The sequence below is a fragment of the Protopterus annectens genome, chromosome 6.part1, assembly GCF_019279795.1.
Source record: "Protopterus annectens isolate FY-2018-M chromosome 6.part1, PAN1.0, whole genome shotgun sequence".
In the NCBI taxonomy this organism is placed as follows: Eukaryota; Metazoa; Chordata; order Ceratodontiformes; family Protopteridae; genus Protopterus; species Protopterus annectens.
The window spans coordinates 500,100,708-500,124,707 of NC_056738.1; the positions used below are offsets into that span (position 1 = coordinate 500,100,708).

The 24,000-nt window shown below is 40.4% G+C and overlaps 1 protein-coding gene across 5 annotated transcripts in view; it reads right to left on the reverse strand.

The window, feature by feature from the left end:
• IGF2BP2 (insulin like growth factor 2 mRNA binding protein 2) overlaps window positions 1-24,000 on the reverse strand; it is a 1,003,123-nt gene that overhangs the window by 909,177 nt on the left and 69,946 nt on the right. The window contains exon 2 of one of the 5 annotated variants that reach the window (XM_044075954.1): window positions 7,155-7,225. The exons of the other annotated variants lie outside the window; for them this stretch is intronic. Coding sequence (XP_043931889.1) covers window positions 7,155-7,156 — 2 coding nt within the window. The 5' untranslated portion in view covers window positions 7,157-7,225. The remainder of the gene's footprint in view (window positions 1-7,154; window positions 7,226-24,000) is intronic. 5 annotated transcript variants of the gene reach the window in all.

Consider the following 24,000-nt stretch of genomic DNA (forward strand, 5'->3'; position numbering starts at 1 on the left):
CCACCCAGCCTTTATCTTAGCTGTTCTTTACTAGGTATAGATGTATATGTTTTGATGCTTAGTTTGATGACTGTTTCCACTTTAACCTTATGTAGTCACAAAAAGGACTAGTTGGGGAGCTATATATGAAACTGTGGGCATCCCTTGCCCTTTTCTTCAGCTCTTCTGATTTCTTAACTATAAACGATAGTTCTCTAAAACCTTATTTCCGCAATACTGGGTAGTCAATAAATACTATGCGTATTCTATGGTGATCAATATTGTGTACCAGTACAAATTAAGAAGCACACTTGTGTTGGATGGCAGTGTATGCATGCCATGGGCAGAGTTACCCACAGAAGTCCATGTATGCAAGTGTACCATTCCACATAAAGTACTTGATTAAACATGTAGCCTGAACTGCTCTGTCTTCTAGTGTAACTACGTAGTGCTAAAGAAATGGGGAGGGGGGGATTAAATAACATAGGAAAACACAGGCGTAGCAGCCTCCTGGGAAAATTTTACATTCCTAGTGGTATATACTGTGTGCTGCCTGAACTCTACAATTTCTTTACTTATACTACTTATACATTTGTTAATCGGGGTTACAATCACAATTTAAATAATCCAAGTACTCTCCCATTCTACTGCTTGGAGCAAAGGTAAATTAGGTCCTTTCCATTCTACACAGGGATAGAGCTCTGACACCCCCTCCCCGTAACTTGTGTTTGGTTAAAAACTACACTGTCCACAGGAGATCAGAAAGAAGATGGGACTCACAGCACTACAGAGAAGCAAAGTAGTTTGGACCACTGTTTTGTTGACCCAATAAGATGCTTGCTAGTGCAGCACGTGACTGGGTGACGGCGAATACTTTGTTGTATCAAAAAATTCACAGCAACCACATACAGGAACCGGTTTATGTGGAAGCATGTATACATATGCACGCAATCATGGGCACTCACACTCAACTATTGCACACATCACTGCAGAGTATCATTTAGCAGTGTGCCCACGTGCCACTGCAGGAATGGGAACAGCAAGCTACAAAAATCTCACTTCCTTCCACAAGATGGCAGTTATGAATGCAAGATCTTGCTTCCCTCTCCCACGTGTTCCTGGATGCCAGAAGAGAGAAAGAATAAATTTATAGGGATAAATGGTTTGATGGTCACAGGGGAATTAGAAGAAAGAAAAAAAATTAAAAGAATAGCAGCAAGACTACAGTGAAAAAAGTAAAAACAACTTGTATTACTCCTTATGTTCGTTAGGAATTAATCATCTGTTTCCTCTGCTGTAAAATTTCCAACCGCTTAACACACAGGCGATTCCTCTCCTTACAACTAATGCACTTTACTGATACTAGGTCTATACACTTTACAACTTTTGCTTAAATACTTTAATTACAATTTAAGTAGCTGCACATTATCTATTAAAAACACATCGGCACCTAGTCAGGCTAAGAACTATTTCAACTTACACAACCTAACATTCTCTCCCTTAACAGTTAAACTAATGTGACAACCTCCATCCTACAACCTCAGGAATCAGGACCATTCAAGTTCCCTTACTACTAGCCCCACAAACCAAGATTCAATGCACAGAACACTACTTCTCTGCACTTGGCTCCAAACTCTGGGAATCTTTTTCATCCTAGCTCAGAGAAATATAATTCTCAATCTTACAGACAACTAAAAACCTTTCTGAAAAGTGATAAATGCCAGTATTGTGCCCCCAGCCACATTACCCAAGTATACTTTGTCACTGTCTGATAGCTTTCTTACTCACTATAGCTCTCTAACTGCATATCACACTAAAACTGGATAGTCTTGCACATAGTGTGTATAATTCCTCAATAATGCATAAGCTCATTTCATCTTCAAATCAGTTGTTGTTGTTGTGTCTTTCGTCTTTTCCCAGTTAGGGGTCGCCACAGCGGAACTCCAGTCCGCTAATGATTGGTAGTTGATTTTTACGTGCCGAGTTACCAGCCCTGACGCACAACCTTCAACGAAGGTATGCCCATTCACACATATCTCCAAGCAGAAGACGCTCTAGCTGAGAATCGAACCGGACAGCGTCTTGCTGTGAGGCGACAACGCTACCGCAGAACCATCTTCAAATCAGTTACATAATGTAAAGAACTTGTTATACTGGATGCTTATTTCCCCAAGTTGTGAATAAAAATGATCATTTGTTATCAGTGCTCTACCCTGGCAAACAAATTCAAATAAATAATCTGTTTGTGGTGTCATATTCTTGATCTGGCTATATTTTGTTTAATGTCATAAATTTAGTTGATAAAATCACTTCCAGTTAAGCATTTCATATGGTCTGTGTTTTATACCTCAGTTGATAATATGACGGTAATAAAGTTATTGCTGTTTAACATCCCCTTCCTGCTATGCTGCGATACCAAATGTATGTTTGTTACATCAGCTTTACACTATCAGTAACTGTGCCTTCAGCTGGGACACTTAAAAATATTCACAGACCTGCCCACCTAAACAGCTAACAAATGAATGAATAAATTAATAGAAAATAACCTATCAATATGCATGGTTATCCAATGACATGCTGAGAATGGCTAATACATTAATACAAAATTAAGACCTAACCTTTGCCAAATTATCTTATGCACCCCTCATCCAGTTTCTCATAACTAGCTACATGTACATGTTTAAATAGTAACTTTAGGTGATACAAGTCAACCAAAGTCTTTTACCCTCTGAAAAGCATTAACGTTACTTCTCTGTGACAAATTATTATTCTGCATATGGACAGTCATCACATTTCCTTTAGAAAACAAACTTAACAATAATTTGTTAAACAAGCATAAAATTATCCAGTTGTCCCATTTTACAATAAGTGGTACATACAGTTATCGCACAAAGAAAACAGACATGCCAGGAACTTCAGCAATGCTAAGATATCTTTCGCTGCCTTAAAACAAAATAACATCATCATGTCCCACAATCACAGTTAGAGGAGATGGAAGACAGGATTCAAACTGATATTCAAAACTTGGGTGTGTAAACAAGTCCACCTTGTTCCAGAAAAAATGCCCTATTTTCTCAATCACTTTACTCTGGTGACATTATCTAAGGCCTAAAATCCAATCCTTCATTAACAATTTAGTATGAAACTGCACTGTAGCAAGGTACATCCTGGGTTAAGTTATAGATTCATACAAAAAGTATACCAAATATGTTCGGATTCTTTCATATTGTATTTAAACCAATCTTGTTCCAGTTTACCAGTTTCCTCATGACTTACATCTCATATGAGGTTTTACTGGTAACATCTATCAGCACCTTCACATCAGTAGCAAAAAATAAAATAAATGAAATTAAATCAGTACACACTGTTCTGTGGTTTGTCATTAAAAGGAGCTTTCTCAATATATGGACACCATGTCACATTACCTCTATGGATTAACCTAAAACCAATATCAGGAAAACAAAATACAGTAAACAGACTAACCTCCCATTGCACTTCTTCAATGGGATCCTAGTATCTAAAAAGCATGTTGTTTTCTCTACATTGGCTTAAACTTAGGGTGGATTTCCATAGGACTTATTACATGTTTTACTTTTAATTCACTTGTTTTATTCAATGTAGTGTTTTGTGATTAAACTCCTTAAAGCTGAAGCTGTTTACTTTTCTGTACTTCCTTTCTGTGTGCAAAACACTATCTGAAAAATCAAGTACATCACATCAGACTCCGTAATTCTGTTGTCTCCCTTCTCCTGGCCAAAGAAACCTACCTCCAAAATACTCTGCATATCATCATCATCTACAAGGATTTGCAAAGAATGGAACACCAACCTCTCTAAAGAAGGAACACCGAAATCCTCCACGAACTGTAGGGGAATTTCTCCCTGTTCTTGCCATAACTCTTCTCTTCAATGTAAATCAAATACATAAGAATTCAGTCTGTTTACTAATTACCATCTTCTTCCTCTGCCTCTCCTCTGCCCTAGAAAATTTTCATCTACAAACTACCTCAAGACAAAACTTGGTTTGAATATCACTCCAAGAAATAATTTATGTGGAGAAAGCCACTGCAGTATTAAAGTGCTGCATAATCTGCGGTGAATTAAACTCTATTTACTCTGTCTGCCCCTGGCTGGATAGGATTTGGAGACAGCCACTTGGCCAAAGGGAAGCACAATCTGTAGTAATTTATGTAAACTAATTTTGTTTTTGTGGTTACTCATCTAAGGCTTGATTGTCTGTGAACAGTAAGACCTGGGCCACTACACTTACTTGGCTACCAAATAAATTAGTAAGCTAGACTTCTCACCTTGATACACAAGTAAAGCCATAAACCCAATTCAATGTACAACTAACTACATTATGTTATGTACATTACACACTTTTTTCTAAAAATCTCAATGCACTTTTATATACTTTTCCCCAGATTAAAAAACAAATGTACGTGTTTATAACATATACACCAATTTGGAGCAACAGCTTTAAATAATTGTTTTAAGAGTGAGTCTTCATATCAAGAGTGACGTTCTTATAGAAAGGCAAAGATACTCTAATGTCAAAATGCCCTCTCACTCACAGATACTACTGTAATTCAAGTAGTTACATTTTTGGAACCAATCACTACATTTTTGTGACCTCTGAATCCGTAATGTCCACTGTAAACAACACAGTGAAGTCACCACCAAAGTGTAGTTTTATACTTCACTGTAGGCATCTTAATTGTGTGTTCAGTTCAATATTGACTTTCACTAACAGCACCAATCATGAAACACCCTGTGAGGTGGCCAAGTGACATAAGGTATAGACGTGTGTTTATGTACACAATGTTTATAAGGGCACTCTTGTATCTGTCAGCACTTGAGCACCAACAACTTCAAACCCATTTAGAAATGTCTGATACTTCCTTCCTTTGTCCAGGTATACGCAAGCATAACAGAACAGTAAAATAATTCCAAACACTAATAAGCAAAGAACCATCTTTAAACATTTTCAGCATATTTATTGTCCCTTTCCCCAACTTCTTTGCAACACAAGTTTTTTTTGTTTGTTTTTATCTTTTTTGCTTCAAGTGTTTATAGAATATTTTACTGAATCCTATTAACTGTTAGCTTACTTCTAAAAACAGAAAATTTTTTTTTGTTACTCAATTCTTCCACTGCATCACTGTATCACTCGTTTCTGATACTGTCCCAAAGTTTAAAAGGTGGAATTTTGACTTACAGTGCGAGCAATATGGACCATGTCAAACTGAGGTATTTATTTCATTGTATTAATTACACAGCACACACCTACTGCATTTTAAGGACTTATTTTAACTTTTCAAATTAAATAACAGGGATAACCTCTGTGTAGTTCTAAATAAAAATAATTGACATTATTACCCCTCACAACTAATTTTTTTTAGGATTTACATGTGGAATTTCTAGCGTTAGAACTTTAAATGACCCTAGCACTCCACCCAGTGGTTAAGACGTAGTTTCTCCGTTATGGGAAACATAGTAAAATAATCAAAAAATTACTGCACTAGCTCCATGGCACAGAGAGAGAGAGAAGCCCCGACTACAACCAAGGTTTGGATACAGTCCTGGGCGCAAATGCAACTGCCATCTTGGGGGAGGAGGTGGATGTGTGTGCTGCTGAAATGGTCCATAGCAGATAAGGCTGGCTATGGCAGTGAAAAGTCTCACAGAATATACTTGATGTATATTAAACAGTGCCTAGCATTGTAGCTGGAATCGGGGACATGTGTAGTAGCATATATGCACCACACGGCCAATACCATACTTCGGCAGTAGGCATATCAGATCTGCAAAGGGGTGAGATATGGACAACCAAAAAAACTCCCTCACTGCAATAGTGCAGTTAGTCACTGGATAGTCCTTAGGGTAAGTCTTTAAACACATTCAGCCATGGTCTAGGATGTACAGCCAAACCAGCTAGCCACTGGTGTCGAGAGGGAATGGGGGCCATCTCCCTTAATAGCCTGAATGGGGGGTCATCTCCCTTAATGGCTACCCTTGATTGCAGTACATTTAGTCTAATATGGGTTCAAAAGGGGGGGGGACACCAAAAAAGAACAGTAATTAGTGGAGAAGTCACGACTATAACCAGTCAGATGCTTTCAGAAACTCAAGACAGTTTTACTTATTGCCTACAAAGCCAACATTTTTCAAATTAAGTACATGAACTGTAAATACTGCAATCGTTTCTCTAGAGGCTTTAGCATTTAAATGATAATTACAGTGCTATGTATAAGCAGGTATTAGGCCAAATATGCTTTACATTTTATTTACAGCACTTCTTTACATCATCCAACGCATTCAGAAAGTATTCTGCATCTGTATGAAATTGGTTTTACACTCAATGCATCATACTTGTTGAACATGCACAAAACAGTGATTTTACTCTTAAGCACAAGAGATACTGAATGACAAAATCTGAAATTGATCACATCAAGGTACAGCAGAGAATGCTACTAAGATAAAATTTACATACAATATGAGACAAACAGGATGAAATAAAATAATATTTCAGGCAAAACATTATTTACTTGTCATTCCCTTGACACATTCTTTGTTCCTCACTTTGGGATCTTGGTATTTCTGGAGCATTTTGTGATGCTGTTTGTGCAAGTAGTGTTTTCATTTTCCAGTTTCTTCATCTACTAGCTCACAGAGTACTACACAACCAAAATAAATTACCAGAATGGCTTGGAGACGAACAATAACCACAGTGACCAATAAAGAGAAAAAAGGAATGGTCTGGGAAAGATCTGAGGCCAGCTGAACATTATATACAATAAGCATTTTTATAAAATGTTGCAAACCTTTTTATCTCTTCATCCACCATTTCCAGGTAACATGGTATCCATAGGTTTACTGCAAATATTATTCAGTTATACTGAAGATAATTGTAAACACGGTTACAAGTCCAAGACTGTGTAATCAGGCATTGTCACATTAGCAATGCAACACAGAATAAAGCTCAGCGGCCACTTTTAATAAAAGACAATACTAGTGCATTACCAAATGCCATTACAGAAGCAGGTGGTATTTCTGCTCGCTGAAAAAAACTTTTCACTCCGTCCTAAACATGCAGAAAAGCAGATTATCTGATCCGATAATTCTTGTCTTGCGGACATATACATGACCTTAAAAATGAAGTGCTACTGCTCTTACATTTTGAATTTGTGGTGCTTCTTCTGTAACCATCAAGAACAGCTTCCAAGGAAAAGATGTGTCCTCATTTTCTGTGAATTAAATAAATACTGTGTGAAGGGATGCCTGCAGTACCAAATAAAAGGCTATGTCATCACAAAATAACTCTAGTGCGAGTCACTTTTCAGTCATCTTGCTTTTGGGAGATTCACACTTGACAAGAGTGACACATTCGAATATAAGAAAAAGACAAACTTTTTATTTAAACAAAAAAAGACAAGAAGTTAGTTCCTTAGGAGTACATCAAAGTTGGACAATCTACTTCAACCCACACTGCAAACACAGAGATAACTTGCTGGATTTAAGTCCTTATTTAAAGGTCAAGGATATAAATCAAAGTACTATGTGCTTTCTAGGAAAGGTGCAGTGTGTAATCAGTTTAGTGGACCACTAGCACCCAGGAAACCATATGAAGACAGGCACAGTCAGACGCAAGCATGATCCCCCCAGTCAAAGTTTTACTGGAGTGCAGCTCCTCAGCGTTTGCAACTAAGACAGTAAACAAATGCAGAATGGAACTACACTTGGTTAAAACTCAAGTACAATGGTTTCACATGAAGACATCACTTGGGTCAGCAGTAACTTATAAAATATCAACTCCTGTAGCTTAGGAAGCATTTATTTAAGGAAATGTTAGGCTAAACAAAGTATTTAGCTGCAGTTAGACACAAAGTAAACTCAATTACCATTTGTCAGGTTTAAAAAAAAAAAAGTGATGTGCAAAATAAAATAAATAAATAAAACAAGTCATTCCAGTTGTAACAATCACAAATATTCCATGTGGCTTGTGTATTATCTGCGCAGACTTAAAAAAAAAAAAAAAAAAAAAAAAAAAAAAAAAGCTTTTCAACTACTGGCTAGTTGCTTTGGTAACATCTGCAGTGTATGCAATACATAAGTACAACTTTTTCTGAGTAAAACATCACTTCTGTGCTTTGGGGACGTGGCTGAGACCGTTGCTAGACCAAGTGTAGACTATTCCCCCAAGCATGTACACAGAAGTATGCGTATGCTCAACAGTAGCAAAATTATTCACCATGGTTGTACAAGAGGAAAATGGTGCAGCAACAGTTACCATCTAATGGTACTTTACCAATGACAGGATTGCTGGAAAGCACCCAACACTACCCAGTCCACACCTGTCCACCACAAGGTGGAGCCACGTTTAAATGGGTAGCTAGGACATGACATTCAGTAACCAGATCTCCCACCAACTGCATCAGCAGGTTATCAAAATTCATAAGGTCTCCTTTTTCTAAATGTAATATGGTCAGTAAGTGCAGGACTTCTTAAAGTGAATGAAATCTCACCAAGCCATTACCCACCTCCAGCAAGATTTTTATCCCTTCTTTAGGAAATTTCACATATTTGCAGAAATAATTACAATTCATTGATCTTGTCACCAGAAGCTATATAAACATTTACTTGAGCATCATAGCTGAAGGGGTCAGACGCTCATGTACTGTTGCTTGCTCCACATGGGAGCACTGTATCGCAGATTGAGTACTAGTGTGTTGCATTTGCGTAGATCTCTCAGCCTTCCACACAGGCAAGTAAAGCTGTAAGAGAGAGATCACAAACAGGAAATGAAATTAAAACCTTAGGTGCAGCAACCTCAGAGCATGAAGCTGTGGAAGATTCAAAGACCGTCAAATTTGTTTATAAACATAAAAGCATTTACGTACTTGACATGTCAAGTTACAAGTCATTCTTGCTGAGCTACACTGATACAGCGCTCAGTTGTTTTAAGCAGTCATACCAAATCCACCTAAAGCAAACACTCTTGAAACCTAGAAGAATGGCTAGCCATCATCAAAACATCCCCTAAACCCTAAAATATTATATTACCATACATAAATGCCAAATACCTCAAGATTGCAAAACTTCTCATGCCAGTGACAAAATATAATAACCTTCAAAGACCAGACCTAGAATCATAAGGAGGTGGTCTTGTTAGTATCCAGATATAGGTTGAGTAAAACAATTTAAATTTGACCAAACAAGAGAGAACAATCTCAAATGGCTGGTTTGTGAATGAAAACTTGGACACTTCAGTTTCAAAATGCAATACTACATATTCCTTAACAGAACTTCAGCTAGAACCGCAGAACACAGGAAATACAGCACCCATTATGGCCAGCAATACTACATATTCCTTAACAGAACTACAGCTAGAACCGCAGAACACAGGAAATACAGCACCCATTATGGCCAGCTGTAACACAATGGGATGCATTAACATTGATGCAGGCAACAAATCATTTCCTCTTATGCAGTGGCTTATGCAGCCCTACTGGGTCTTATCCCATCAAAAATACACTAGTAGAATAAACACTTGCAAAGTCCCCACATCTCAGTTAACACTAGGTTGTGTCTCCTTACTTGTGTTCATAAAGATCCAAATTTCAGGGTAAACTGTTAATTTACATGTCTTTTAAACAAAACAAGGCTGATACATCTCCCCTATCGATAATGCTCTACTCTTCCCTCTCAACTCCAGATAAAGCATGTGTCACTTAAGGGAAGCATAAAAGAAACAGGAAACCCCAGACACGCGACACAAATCTCCATAACAAACCTCCCTTGAGACCTTATCCACCTCTGACTAAGTGAAGGGGTACGGGCATGTTGAAGATGGCACAAGATCATGCAGATCTATCATTATGTTTAAGTGCATTATTTTCTATGAACAGGTTTACTGAAGTATGGTTCTGATCTTAAAATAACAATCTCAGCCTACAACAGACATTAAAAGAACAAAAGTGCACAGGATCCTCCAATGAAGTAAAGATAGTTACATTTAAATATGTCAAACATGAAACAGCACAGTTGAGTTACAGACTTAAAGGATCATGTAAAACAGATTACTGAACTATGTATATATTAGTACAAAACACTTGCACGCTTTTTAACGTGTTTTTATAAATGATGAGTAAGAGATAAGTAGTTGGGGGAAAGGTGATTACGGGAGAGCTAGAAACTCAAGGTTAGAGTAGGTGAATAATAGTCTACAGACAGCTGGACACTGTCAAAATAAAATATAAATAGATACGAATGAATGTGTCACGTTAAAATGCCCTGAATGATGGCAGCTGCATTAAGAATTATTTAAAAGGCAGTCTTTCAACTCAGTCAAGAAAGGTAGGCAACAGGCGATTTCTTTGAGATGAGAAGGGAGATGTTCCCATAGTTATGGACCAAGTGTAGAGATGCAGTGCTTGGTACACTGAAGTCCTGGCAATCAAGAATATAGTAGAGTGAGTTTAGCAGTAAAAGGAGTAAATAAATCAAGTGTGCTGGATTTTAAATAACGGAGAAGCTAGTAAAAGATCAAATCAGCCCCAAATAGGACGCCACTTGGCTTTTTCTACAGTTAAATGATGCGCTTCCAGGTAGAATGAGTGATTAATATACATATTTTACTTGAAAGAATTTAGACAGCAATCTTATTTTTGGGACAGAAATAGTATGTAGTAGACCATATTCCAGCTGGGCTGCCATGGTGGTGCAGCGGTTAGCGTTGCCGGCTCACAGTAAGAGGTTCTCCGGTTTGATCCTCGACTGGGGTGCCTTCTGTGCAGAGTCTGCATGTCCTCCCTGTGGTCACGTGGGTTTCCTCCGGGTGCTTCGGTTTCCTCCCACATCCCAAAGACATGCAGTAGGTGGATTGGATACTCTAAATTGTCCCTAGGTGTGAGTGTGTGTTTGCCTTCCATGGAAGGATTGTACCGGGCTGGAAACTCTACACCGTAAAACTCCACTGCCAATCATGAGCACTCAGGTGATGCGCTGTGGCAACCCATGACCGGGAAAAAGCTGAAAGAAGACCACCATATTCCAGCTGTGAGAGAAAGTCCCCTTTATGGCAATCTGGCAAAATAGGACAAAGTAGGGTATTTTCTTGGCCCAGAAAGAAAGGCAATGTTCTGCTTAGTTTTGTCAAGGTGCACATTACAGATGAGGTACAAGTCCATCCATAATTGTTGCAGGTATCTAAAGGAATTCACATTCTCAACTGAAGTACTGTCCACAGTTTTGATATACAAGGAGTTACAGTAAACTCTCAGTTAACTGCAACTCAAACAACCAGCAAAAAAATTGAAGAAATTCAGTACAATTTTCATGTGCTGCACTTTGTCTCCCCCCCCCCCAAAAAACATACCATATGTTTTGAGAGTTTTTTTAAAGGAAGACAGGAATAAATTCCCTCACCCCCCCCCCCCCCAACCTGAGAACAAGTCAAACCAAATAGTATAGGGTATTAGTCAGGCCTATTTTTAATAGTAACTCTCAAGCAACCAGAAAAAAGTTATGTCTTACCATATCGTTACATCTGTGTTGTCAATCTTCACTAATCCTTGACTGTGGGCTCGGTTCACAGCCTTGGAACCAGCTCGGTTCAGACCCTTGGAACTAGCTCGGCCATTTACTTCAGCTTGTGCCTTCCAAACTCTCGAGCTAGACTTCACCCATAATGCTCCTCTCAAAATTACCTCAGATTGAGTTTACCCAATACAGTGGCAGACAGACGAGCAGAAATTATACTACTACTACTAATAGTATAAATAATAGACATTATAATCAGCGGCCAGATGTGGTCTGTAATATGAAGCCAGCCATGGAAAATTCTGGCCACTAAGAGTCTCACGTTGGGGGAAGGGAGGGGAGGGAATGTCAAGAATTAGTGAAGATAAACACAGATGGAACGTTATGGTAAGACATGACTTCTTTACCTGATGTTAATCTTCACTCAGTCCTTGACTGTGGGACAGAGTCCCCAGATACTTCAGTCTTGGGAGGTCTCATGGAAGAATATTTCTAAATAACATCGAACCAAATGATGCCCATCCCCTGGAGACCTGATCCAATTTCTAATGACTGATAAAGGTATGTGGAGAAGACCAAGTGGCCGCTGCATAAAGATCATCCAAGGATGCTCTGGCATGAAAACCTGCAGAAGTTACCACTGCTCTAGTTGAATGGATCTTAACTGGGCGTGGAAGTTGGAGCCCTTTCGACTTACAAATAAAAGTAATAGTCTCTAAGCCATTTTGCCAAGGTAACATTTGAAACTGGATTACCCAAGGACAGAGAAGAAAATGCAACAAATAATTGGTCAGATTTTCTGAAATCCTTCGTCCTGTGAAGGTAAAAATGTAGTTGTCTGTGAATGTCTAGCAAATGAAGGTAATATTCCCCTTTACTGGTAAAATTAAGGAAGACTGGCAACTGAAGTGTCTGATTTATATTAGCTTCTGAAACTACCTTTGCTAAAAAGGATGGATTGGTTCTAAGGACAACCCTATCCATGTGGAATATTAAGTATGGAGGTTTGTAAGATTAAGGTCTGAAATTAAGATACTCTTCTGGCAGATGTAATAGCCACTAAAATTAAAGTCTTCCAAGATAAAAACTTGGAGTCACAAGTCACTGATGGTTCGAAGGGAGACGCTGTAAGGGACTGTAGGACTAATGTTCTAGCCCGAAGAGGAATTTGTTCTTTAAATGGATGTCCTAACATCAGGAGTCCCTTTAAAATGCTTTGCAAAGTTTGTGACATTAAAGATGAGCCATCAAATCCCACATGAAAGTTTAAAACTGCTGCTAGATTAACTTTAATTGCTGATGAGGAGGAACCAGATTAGTAGAAGTTGGGTAAGAAATCCAAAACCTTATGAACCGGGCTCGAATAAAGGACCGCGTTTGTTGCCAAGGGCCCATTTCTCAAATTTTTCTCATTTACTTTGATAAAATTTCCTAGCTGAAGGTTTGTGATGAGCCACAATAATCTGTCTAACAGGACAAGACAGGGAAGGATGCCCGTCAATAATGGGAATTGGAGAAGCCACACAGTGAGCTTGAGATGTTGGAGATTCGAATGAACCATGCCTTCCGGATTAGATAGCAGATCTGGAGCGGTGTCTAGAATCCATGATTTCCAAAGAAGGTGAGGCCAGAAGGGAAACAAAACCTGTCGAGGCCAGAAAGGAGCAATGAGGATTATTCAGTTCTCTATCCTATTGGCTTTATTTAGAAATTGCGATATCAAGGGGGTTGGTGGAAAGGCATAGAGAAGACAGGGGGAGGCCAATTGTGAAGGGCAGCATCTCTGGGCGACTCCCTGGGATTAGGCATGAGAGTAGTCCTGATCAGCTTGTCCGCTATTATGTTGGAGCTCCCCCAGAATGTGCATTGCTATGAGAAAGCAGTTGGAAGAAATCGCTCTTTGCCAAACTTTGAGGGCTTCTTGACACAATGGGTAAGATTTGTTTCCCCCTTGCTTGTTGACATACCAAACTACTGACATGTTTATCCGTTTGAATTACTACTGTTCCCAGAGGAAGGACATCCTGGAATGCTTGCAACGCTAACACTGCCCTCATTCTCCAGAACACTGGTGTGCAAGTTGGCCTCTAATTGGGATCTTGTTGGACTGCCCTACCCAGATAATACCCCCCACACACCCTATCTAGGAAGCATCCATGGTCACTATGGCTTGGGGTTGCAAAAGAATGAAAGGTCGCCCCAAGAGAATCTGAATGGAATGGAGCCACCACGAAAGATCCTGTTTGTAGCGATTGGTAAATCAGAATTAGCTAAGATATTAGGTCTATAATCAGAGCATCAAAGTATTAAAACTTCGAATGTTCTGATATCGAACACTATTCAGTGAATGCTAAGAATAGCAAAGCTGCAGAACAGCAAATTCTTTCCTCGGGAAAGAATTTGGCCGTTTCTGTGGCTTCGCTATTCTTAGTGCTGTGGTGGAAGGTTACAGGTTGGATTCGGGTAAGTGTGCGACTGTTTGTATGTTAGGGTTAGAGTGTGGGTTAGGCGTGTGTGCGATAGTAACAGACTTTAGGGTTAGGGGCGGTTTGAGTTAGGGTTGGGGCGCGGGTTAGGTGAGTGTACGATAGTGATGAACCATAGGGTTAGGCTTTGGGTTAAGGTAAGTGGGTAGATAGTGTATGTTTTGTTTAGTGTAGCGTTATATGTAGGAATTTAAGTGTATGTGTGTGGTTGCGGTTTGTTTGATGTGCTTGTGTTGTGTGCATGTGTTTCGGAGAAGGGAATTTTTTCCATGGGAAAAAATTCACTGTTCTGAATGTTCGATATTTTCATGTTTGGATGTTTTGGGTCCAATGAAATGGCTTTCACTATTTTCATCTTTCGATAACGTGATATAAACGCAAGATATTGGCTGATGAATCAGAGACCACTGGGAGGCAAATAACCATGACAGGATTCACATGTGATATCTCGCTAAGGGGACCAGAGTTATTGCTGCTGCCATTGAGCCTAATGCTTTTAGGACTAATTTTGCTGGAAGCCTGCTTCTTAGAATTTGACAGACTTGGAATCTGATGCATTGTCTTTCTGGATGAAGAGAAAATTCCTGAGACAGTGTCTAAATGGGCTCCGATGAAGTCTAACTGCTGAAAAGGTTGCAAGCTTGACTTTTCGAAATTTATTGCTATGCCTAGAGATGTACAGAGGTGTCAAGTATAATCTCTTGCCTGTTCTGACGCCTTGTGATAGAGGCAAGGAGCCAGTCCATGTACGGAAAAACTCAAAAGCCCTGCAGTCCGAGATGAGCTGCAACCACTGCCATGCATTTGGTTAATAGCCTGGGGGCTTTGGTGAGGCCAAAGTGGAGTGCTCTGAATTGGAAAGGACTGGCTCCCAGCCGGAAGCTCAGAAATCTCTTGGAGCATTTGTCCATTTTTACATGGTAATAAGAGTCCTGGAGGTCTACAGAGCACATCCAATCACCTTTTTCCAAGAACAGAAGTATCGACTGTACCAAGACCATTCGGAACTTGGTTTTCTGAACTGCCTTGTTAAATTGGCCGAGATCCAAGATGGGTCTCCAGTCCATATTTTTTTGGGGCACTAAAAGAACCTAGAGTAAAAAAATGGATCCTCCTTGGTCTGATGGGACTTTTTGTACAACTCTTGTCTAGCAGTTTTTGAATTTCTATGACTGCTGCTTCCCTGTGACTGGGTGGAACCTTCGGGAGTTTTTTCTGGGTTATTGGGGGTACTGAGTGACATTTTGTAACCTCTGGATATTATTCCCTGCACCCATTTGTCTGTAGTTAAATATTTACCAGACTGATTGGTGCAGTGAAAGTAGTCCTGCGACTGCCTCCAGAGGAGGGGAATCGGGGCCCCATTCAGGAGTGCTGACAGGAAGTAACAGAGAAAGATTCACTGGACGGACCTCTGGTTTTGTGGTCCATTTCTGCCTCTGGGGTGGCGTCTTCCATTACTTCCCCCTCTGCCCCGGGGAAAATCTTTGGTTTAAAAAATACAAAGGGCCTTTCACTCAGCATAGTCTCCCTCTTCTCTCATTCCTAGAGTAAGGCGACTGAGGAGCGGAGAAACGTACGCCTATGGCAGAAAGGGTCTTGCCATCTTTTTCACATCTGGCTAAAGTGTCTTTTACCTTGGGAGCAAAAAGGGTAGATCTGTCAAACAAAGCATTGATGAATGATGCTTTAAATGGCTCTGCAAAGTGTGACAAGTGCATCCATAGCTTTCTAATGGCTATGCTGAACCCGCTGCTTTAGTCATCTCTTCAGCTGCGTGAGCAATCAGCCAAAATCTTAGACTTCTTGTTGGGAGGATGGATAGTCAGACTTTCCTCAGCAAATCCCTTCTTCGCGGCTGCCGCTATCACCATGGCATCAACTGGTATGCCATGGACCAGTGTGGCTTGTCCTTTGGGGCTGATAGGATAAGATCAGGCCTCTTGGGGATCAACTCAATGGAATCAGGCATTTTTCACACCCACTGAGAGATCAATTTAATGAGTTCAGCAGGTGGAGAGATCCAAGAAGTAAAAATTGGGCACGAACAGCCTCCAGGTATAAAGATTCCCACCACTCTGTTTCAGGATTTCTACGATGTCCCCAAAGGGATCATCGGGGGTGACCTGGGGGAACCTTCCCCTTCATCAAAATTGGTATCTTCGTGAAAGACTCCTCCAGGTAGTACAAGAGCTTCCTCTTGCACGTCTTCGCAGGTACTTCCTTGGGAGGATGATTCGGGGAAAGTGTCCGAAGAGGAAACCACCAACGTGGGTCTTTCCTGGGACTTTTGTTCCCTCTGCACTGGGGATGAGATAGATGGCAGCTCAGGTTGAGAAGATGTAGAAACTTGTCTCAACAGGGATGGCAAAGACTGCAAGTCCCCAATGGACAAAGCCTTCTCCATGATCCAGAAGGCTGGCCCCCCAGTAGAGGGATGGGAGCCTGAAACTGACTCCTTCGGAGCCAGGGTCACACCCTGCTCAGAGGAGACAACCCCTGAAAGAGAAGCCTGGGAAGATTCTACAAAGGCCGAAGCACCAAGAGACATGGATGGCTCCGAAGTTAAGGAAAACGATCCTTGCACCACGGACCCGGCCAGAGAGTCTCGAACCCTGGGACGCCTCTGGTGCTGAACGCCAGAGGAGCTCAAGGCAGCTATCAGTACCAGAGAAGAGAATGCTTCCGGAACAGACACAGTCTACGCCAGGAGTGTCAGAACCAAGGACTCAATAGGAGTTGGAGGAGGAGGAGGAACGGGTGGTGTCATAGATAGGCTGGTTCCGACCCCAGAGTGGCCTGGAACCGAGGACAATCCCTTTGCCTTCAGGAGCTGATCCACCAGTCTCATAATGTCATCTTCCGAGAGACTCTGTGGATCGAATTGATGCAGTCGAAGAAGACCTAGGGGGTTTCATTTCGAGGAAGGGGCTTAGTGGCCTGTCCTTAAAAGGGTCAATAGTTGGTGAATATTTTGTCCTTGGGAGCAAAGGCAGCTTTGACTGTTCCGGCACCAAAATCTCTGTGGATGCCAAGGAAGTCACTGTCGGCTCAGATAATTTTATAGGTGCCAAGTCAGTTATACCTTTCGGTACCAAAGAACTCTTTGGCACCAAAGGCACTCTAAAAACCTTCTTGGACGGTTCTGAGGTACTTGGAAGCGAAGGTCTTTTCTTACCAGTGGAAGAAGAGGAGTATGATGATGAAGTGCTGGTTTCAGTTCTAGACCTAGAAATGGCCTCTTCGAAATCAGATTTCAGAAGTCCCTTAAGTACCAATTTGTTCTTACGTTCGGTAAGAGTACGGACAGAAAAAACGTGACAAACTGATCAACTTTCTTGTAAGTAGACTTTCCCCAAATAACAAACACAAATGGTATGCCTGTCAGAATTGGGCATTTCTGACGCCTTTTAAATCTGGAGGTGCCTTTAGAATATTCAACTGAGAAACTTGTTTTTCAGCCATAATGCAAAAAGTCTCGCACACAATTTGACAGAAAAGGCTACAGAAACAGTTTTTTTTTTTTTTTTTTTAAATAAAAAAGATAGGAAATACAAATAATGGTAAGTAACATATACCCTAAAAAAGGTAAGGAATGTACAACAATGGTATCTGAAGAAACTACCAATGGTAGTATAAAAATAGGACACACACTCACACACTCACACACTCACACACTCACACACTCACACACTCACACACTCACACACTCACACACTCACACACTCACACACTCACACACTCACACACTCACACACTCACACACTCACACACTCACACACTCACACACTCACACACTCACACACTCACACACACACATTCAGGAGAAGCCAAAACGAGAGGAGCGAGTAGACAGTAAGAGAGCTATTACGTAGGGAAATAGAGAAATAGCCAAAAAGAATTTTAAATAGGAAAAAAATTTGCATAACAATAAGCCAAGGCTCGAGAGAAGGTTGAACACGTCTGAGATACAAAGCAGCAAACGAGATAATTTCTGAGAGGAGCATTATGGGTACACAGCCTAGCTCATGAGTTTGAAAGGCACAAGCTGAAGTAAATGGCCAAGTCGGTTCAGAGGCTTGGAACTTAGCCCACACTCAAGGACCGAGTGAAGACTGAACATCAGAGCTACAGTTATCTGGCATCTACAAATCCCCGTGGGTGGCAGCTAACAGAGTTTACTGCAGTGAATTTTGCATGTCTTGTTTTTTCTCAATGATCACGCATTTGGTCTTGGATGAGTGAAAGATTTATGTCAGCAATCCTGGTAGTCAGTGGGCTTGTAATACAACATGATCTGGTCCAACTTATTAAAAACCTTTATGGACAGTGCCCCAAGCTTATCCTCCCCCTTGGTGGCATCATGAAATTCTCTCTCCTGTAACTGTGACTCTGAAGGAAGACCTAAACCAAGATCACACTGAGCTTGTAACATCTTGCAAAAGTATTCAGAGAAGCCCATGTCAAAACTGTACAAATACAGACTAAGGATACATTTTTGAAACAATGACTGATGTACTGACTGCTGTATTCAAATGGACTGTAGGTTTAACTGGCCAACTCTTGGACTTTTAAGTTTTGTTATACAAAGCCAGCTGAGCAGGGTGACATTTGATACTTTGGTGCCAAATCTGTTGGCAGCATAGGAATTAGAAAAAAAATGCAGGTCTTTTCAAACTGCATTGATTCTGTTCTGTCTAGATGGAATCTTAATTGCCTAAGCACATCCATGCAGTGTAACATACACTCCCTTTGCTGGAGTAATTTAGAAAAAAATGCAGGTATGCAGACTACACTGATGAAATACAAAGTATAGACTCAGTTGTTTATTGCATGAGCAAAGGTAGCATTTGTACACATGACTACTCTACCTCTGTAAAAGGCCAGACAAAGCAATTTTAAACAAGATCTGATAGTATTCCTGCTCAAGTTAGCACCACAAAAAAAAAAAAATAATAATTATTTTTCAAGGTAGGAATTCCAAGTCATCCTTAGAAGATGGTCGAGTAGAGGCAGCATCGACTATCAGCAAGAAAAAAAAAAGTCACAAGTGGGTACTGGCTCAAAGGAGGTCCGATCGGGAACGTGCCTCTGATAAAAGATAATCAAGCTTTGGGAAAGCAAAAAAAAACTGTGGGACACCTGATGTAAACTACATGCGGCATAAAAATGAATAGTGATACAGGAATACCTGAGATCTATGTCAAAATTTTAAGAAAAATAATGCAAGATGACTGCTGCTGGTGCCAGAGAGAGATCCAGTCTTCTTGAGGTAGGCCAAATGGGAAAGCACGATATTTTCCTTTTACTAAGTCTCTGGAAAGAAGTAAGGATTTAGATTACCTTTTGCGGGTATGAAGCACCCCTGACAATCAAGGGAAGTGCAGAAACCATGCAGTAAAACAAAAGGAGTGAAAGTCATTTAGTTAGTTTCAAACCCATTAATGCCAAAATGACCTGTGCAGACACTGAACAGCACTAACACAAGCAACACAACGGCCAGTGACACCACTTATTTAAACCGTGTGTGTTAAAAAGTCAGTAAAGCCACTGAATCTCTGGATCTGGAGGTCTGGATTACAGAGGCAATTGACTGCTGAAATGGTGCAAAGAGCATCAATGCCAAATTAAACCTTTGTCAGTTCTGACGCACCTAGAAATGAAAGGGAGCTCACCAAAGGAAATGGCGTCAGTGCTGACACTGCTGACAACAAAGCTGAGTCAGGAGGCATCAGTGAAAATGGCTGTGGCCCCAAAATTACAGACATACCTGTGTGGACTCCAGCACATACATTTTGTTCACCAGCTTTGTCTGCCACAGCACCACAGCAGTGGTTGAGGAGGAGGAATCAGAAAGAGTAATAGTAGGGTGTTGCCATACACCACAGAGCCATCAAGGAAAAGGAAAAAAAATACATCACTACCTGCAGTTGCAAAATAGCATCCATCAGTTTACTTTAGTCAATAGTTAGTGTCACTGAATTACTCTAGTGGTAAGTGATAAACCCATAAGACAAAAAGATGTAGCAGAAATTTCAAGGTCGTCAGCCTGTCTAGCTCAGCGTCATTGAAGCAAGGCTCTCCTGCCGAGTACATTCATGCACTGCTTTTCAACTACATTAACCAGAACTTTGGACACACTAGTGTCATTAACCTGACCCTCAGTATAACCCTGCAATCCCATTCTTTTAGCACAAGTTACAATAAACTTCCTAGAGGCGTGACACATTGTGGTTTCCTTACCCCCTTTTATGACCCACTCTTTAGCTTTTAACTCCAAACCGACTTCCTGGTCCTGGGCAGAAAAGGCTAAGAAGGAGAAGAAATGAGAAAGGGCAGTCATATCTTCAATGCAAATTTATTCTTCCAGCCTATTACAATACATATGTCTAAATGTTTGTACACATTTTAGATTCAAACTTTAAGTACTCAGCACCTAAAACAGGTCACACACAATACACATGTCCTTTGATAAAACTATTGCATCCACAGGTCTCACTTTTCAAGGCATACCAGTTTCTAAAAACTGTTAAAATTAGCAAATACAAGTACACATTCAAAGAGGCAACTACCAATAAATAAGTTAAGAATCTAAACAACCTTGATACATAAGAAATGCATAATACCAGCAACAGTATGAGAACACAGAAAAGAAAATCACTATTTACATATATTTACAAATATCATGCAGCAGGTACGGCATAAGGGTGTGTCAGAAAGCATATTTTCCTCCCTCCAGGGCTGTGGGTGATGTGCAAGCTTTACATAAAAGGGTAAGAACTGTTAAGATATACAACGAATATTGAAACTCAGTAACAATGATCAATGGATTCCAAGAATAGAAAAAAATTGAAAAATGAAACTATTGTCAAGCAAACAAATGAACAGCTCAGGGCCATTTCTCTGCACGAGCTCAGTGAGTGGCAATAAAGATCAGGAAAGCTAGAGACACAATGAATGCATTATGGAATGGGCTTTTACCCTGAAAAGAGTGTTAATCTGATTAATACCTGTAATCAGAATCCTCCACATTTTGAAGTTAAAGTGTAGCACGTTACATCAAAATTTATGTAATTAGCATGATGACAGAGCTACAAGAGTGGGTCCATCCTCTTCAACAACTGTCCATACCCCAACTAAAGGAACAAACATTCTACATCAGGTCCTCACAAACTTGTCAAACAGGTGCACTGCTGCAACTGTTGGACCCTCATTAGTTAAAACTGATCAGAAATTAGTCACCTTCAAACTGACACTAACATCAGAACTCATAAAGGGTGAAATCAGACTAAAACTTCATCAAGGCAAACTCTACCCTCCTAAATGAAGGTATAAATGCATTTCAAGTCCCATCCCAAGCTGAAAGTGGTAACTACATCGAAGCTTATACTAAAGCCCTATACAATCAACTTGCAAAAAAAGTGTATAAACTCAGGTGTACCAGACAAAATCAAACCAGAGCCCCAAGTAAAATCAAGCTGTCATGGTGGACTTGCATCAACAAACACTACAATAAACGCAAAAAGCTGCTGTCCAAGAAAATAAAGACAAGGACCCAACAATGGAAAAGCACCCTCCTCAGCGTTAACAGGCAAATAAGACAACTTATCAAATCCTCCAAGAGCTCCTTTGAGAGAAACCTAGCAATTACTGCCAAGGATAAATATAAAGCCTTTTACAACTATGTGACCTAAAGGGTAGAACCCAAGCATGTGCAGAACTGGGGGCCAACCATATCACACACTGACTGCACTGAAATAGCAAACCTCCCAGCAGATAGTTTGATGAAACTTTCACTCCCTTTTCCCCTCCTAATTTGAAACAAACCCTCCCCCAAACTCCACCCCACCTTACATATCTGAAAAGCAGGTCCTCAAAGCCTGGTCTAAGGGCAAGAACACGGCCTCTATAGGACCAGATGACATCCCAGGCTGTCTTGCAAGCATTCTAAAACATGAACTAGCATCATCACTAAGTATCCTTTTTCAATCATAGCCTAACCATAAGCTTTGTTCCTGCAGAATGGAGAACAGCTACAGTTATTCTCCTCCACAAAGGTGTCCTAGCAACAGACCCGGGGAATTACAGACCCATAAGGCTGACCAGCCTCACCTGTAAGGTCACAGAACACATCATTATGGACCTCATAACCAACTAAAGACATAGGTGACTTCAAAACCCTGGATCCTACCAAATTTAGCTTTGTGAAAGGCAGATCCTGCCTGTTAAAACTAGTGGATTTCTTTGAAAGTGTGACCAAGACCATTGATGAGGACAAATCTGTGCAAGCAGCACACCTCGACTTGGCAAAGGCTTCCGACACAATTCCACATTCAGGCATTATAAACTTAGCAAACTTAAAGTAAACTGCTTTGCTGTAAGATGGGTTGCCAAGTGGCTCACAAACTGGACATACACTATCAAAGTGAGTGACTCCATATCAACCAGCAGACCGGTTACCAGCAGGGTGCCACAGACGTCAGTGTTGGACCCACTACTGTTTGGTATATACATCTCAAGGTCAGGTCAAAACTAAAGGGTTGTGGTTGACCAAGTTTGCAGACAACTGCAAACTAGATGCAATCATTGAATCCCCAGATGTCAGTATACATCAGGATGGTCTCACACAGACCAACTGGTGTATTAGTTACGGTCTCAAACTGAATGCAAAAATGCATCATCATTCCCTTTGGCACAAACAAATGTCCCTTCAAACTATCAAATCAGTAACCATCCCCTAAGTACCCATGAAGTGGCAAGGGACCTGGGATCACAGGCTGACCGCGACCTTATCACACACACACATATATATATATATATATATATATATATATATATATATATATATATATAAATAGATATATAGCGCTCTCTCTCATATATATATATATATATATATATATATATATATATATATAAATATAATATAAAAACATGAAACCTTCATTGCCATCTTAAATAAGACAAGGGAAGGTGGATGTCTGTTTCATAGGACTGACAAACTTCCAGATCTATGATTATTGTAGCACAAAACTTTTTTTCTATTAAAACATTCTTCCAACTCTCAGGACAATGTCCCAAGCTGTTCCTACCAGGTGGACCTCAGCAAGAACATACCCTTGATAATGGCATCCTCAAAGGCAATTCTAGACTTGGAACCGAGATACAGCTTCAATGCTTTGTGAAGGTACTCAGAAAAAAAGACAGTTGCTGCAAAAACATCAAAGATCTTCATTTAGGAAAAAATGAGGCAGCTAAAGGTCTAGCAAAATGAGCTTGGTAACTTTTGAACATGGCCTCCTGTGCTTAGTATACACTTACCATAAATGTAGATGTTAAAGTGTATTCACTGTTGCAGTCATTACATTTGTGTTATCTGCTTGCAGGTAGCCCTCAGTCAGCCTGATTAACAAAGTCTTGGGTCCTGCATCGGTTGCTGTCCCTTCTTCCATGACATCAGGTCGTCAGGGGTATAAAACATGCAGCCGACGCCATTACATCAGTTTTTCTTGCCCCAGATTGTCAGGTACCCCCCTAATGGGAAGCAATTAAATATAAAAGTACAATGATATACCTCCAACAAAAAAAGCAAATACACCAAAAAGCTTTTAAGCTTAGTAAAGGAAAGTATAGGTATAACCAAAAGTTGGGGGGCTGGAGGGAGAGTACCCAGGACTGCAACACTGAATACACTTGAACATCTACATTTATGTTACGTGTGCACAACTGTACTATGCTCTTCAAGTTTCACTGTTGCAGTCATTACATTTGGGTAGATTCCCAAAGCTATGTTTGGGAGGCGGAATTTAAATAGCATTAGGGGCAGCTATAAGGCCCTGCAAGACTGCAGTGGCAAAGCCAGCTCTGGATTTAGAGAAAAATGGCAAATGGTAATGCTTGGTGAAAGTATGTACAGAACTCCAGGTAGCAGCTTCTAGGATGTCCCAGGTAGGGATGCCTCTGAGAAAGGCTGTAGAGGTAGATGCAGCCCTGGT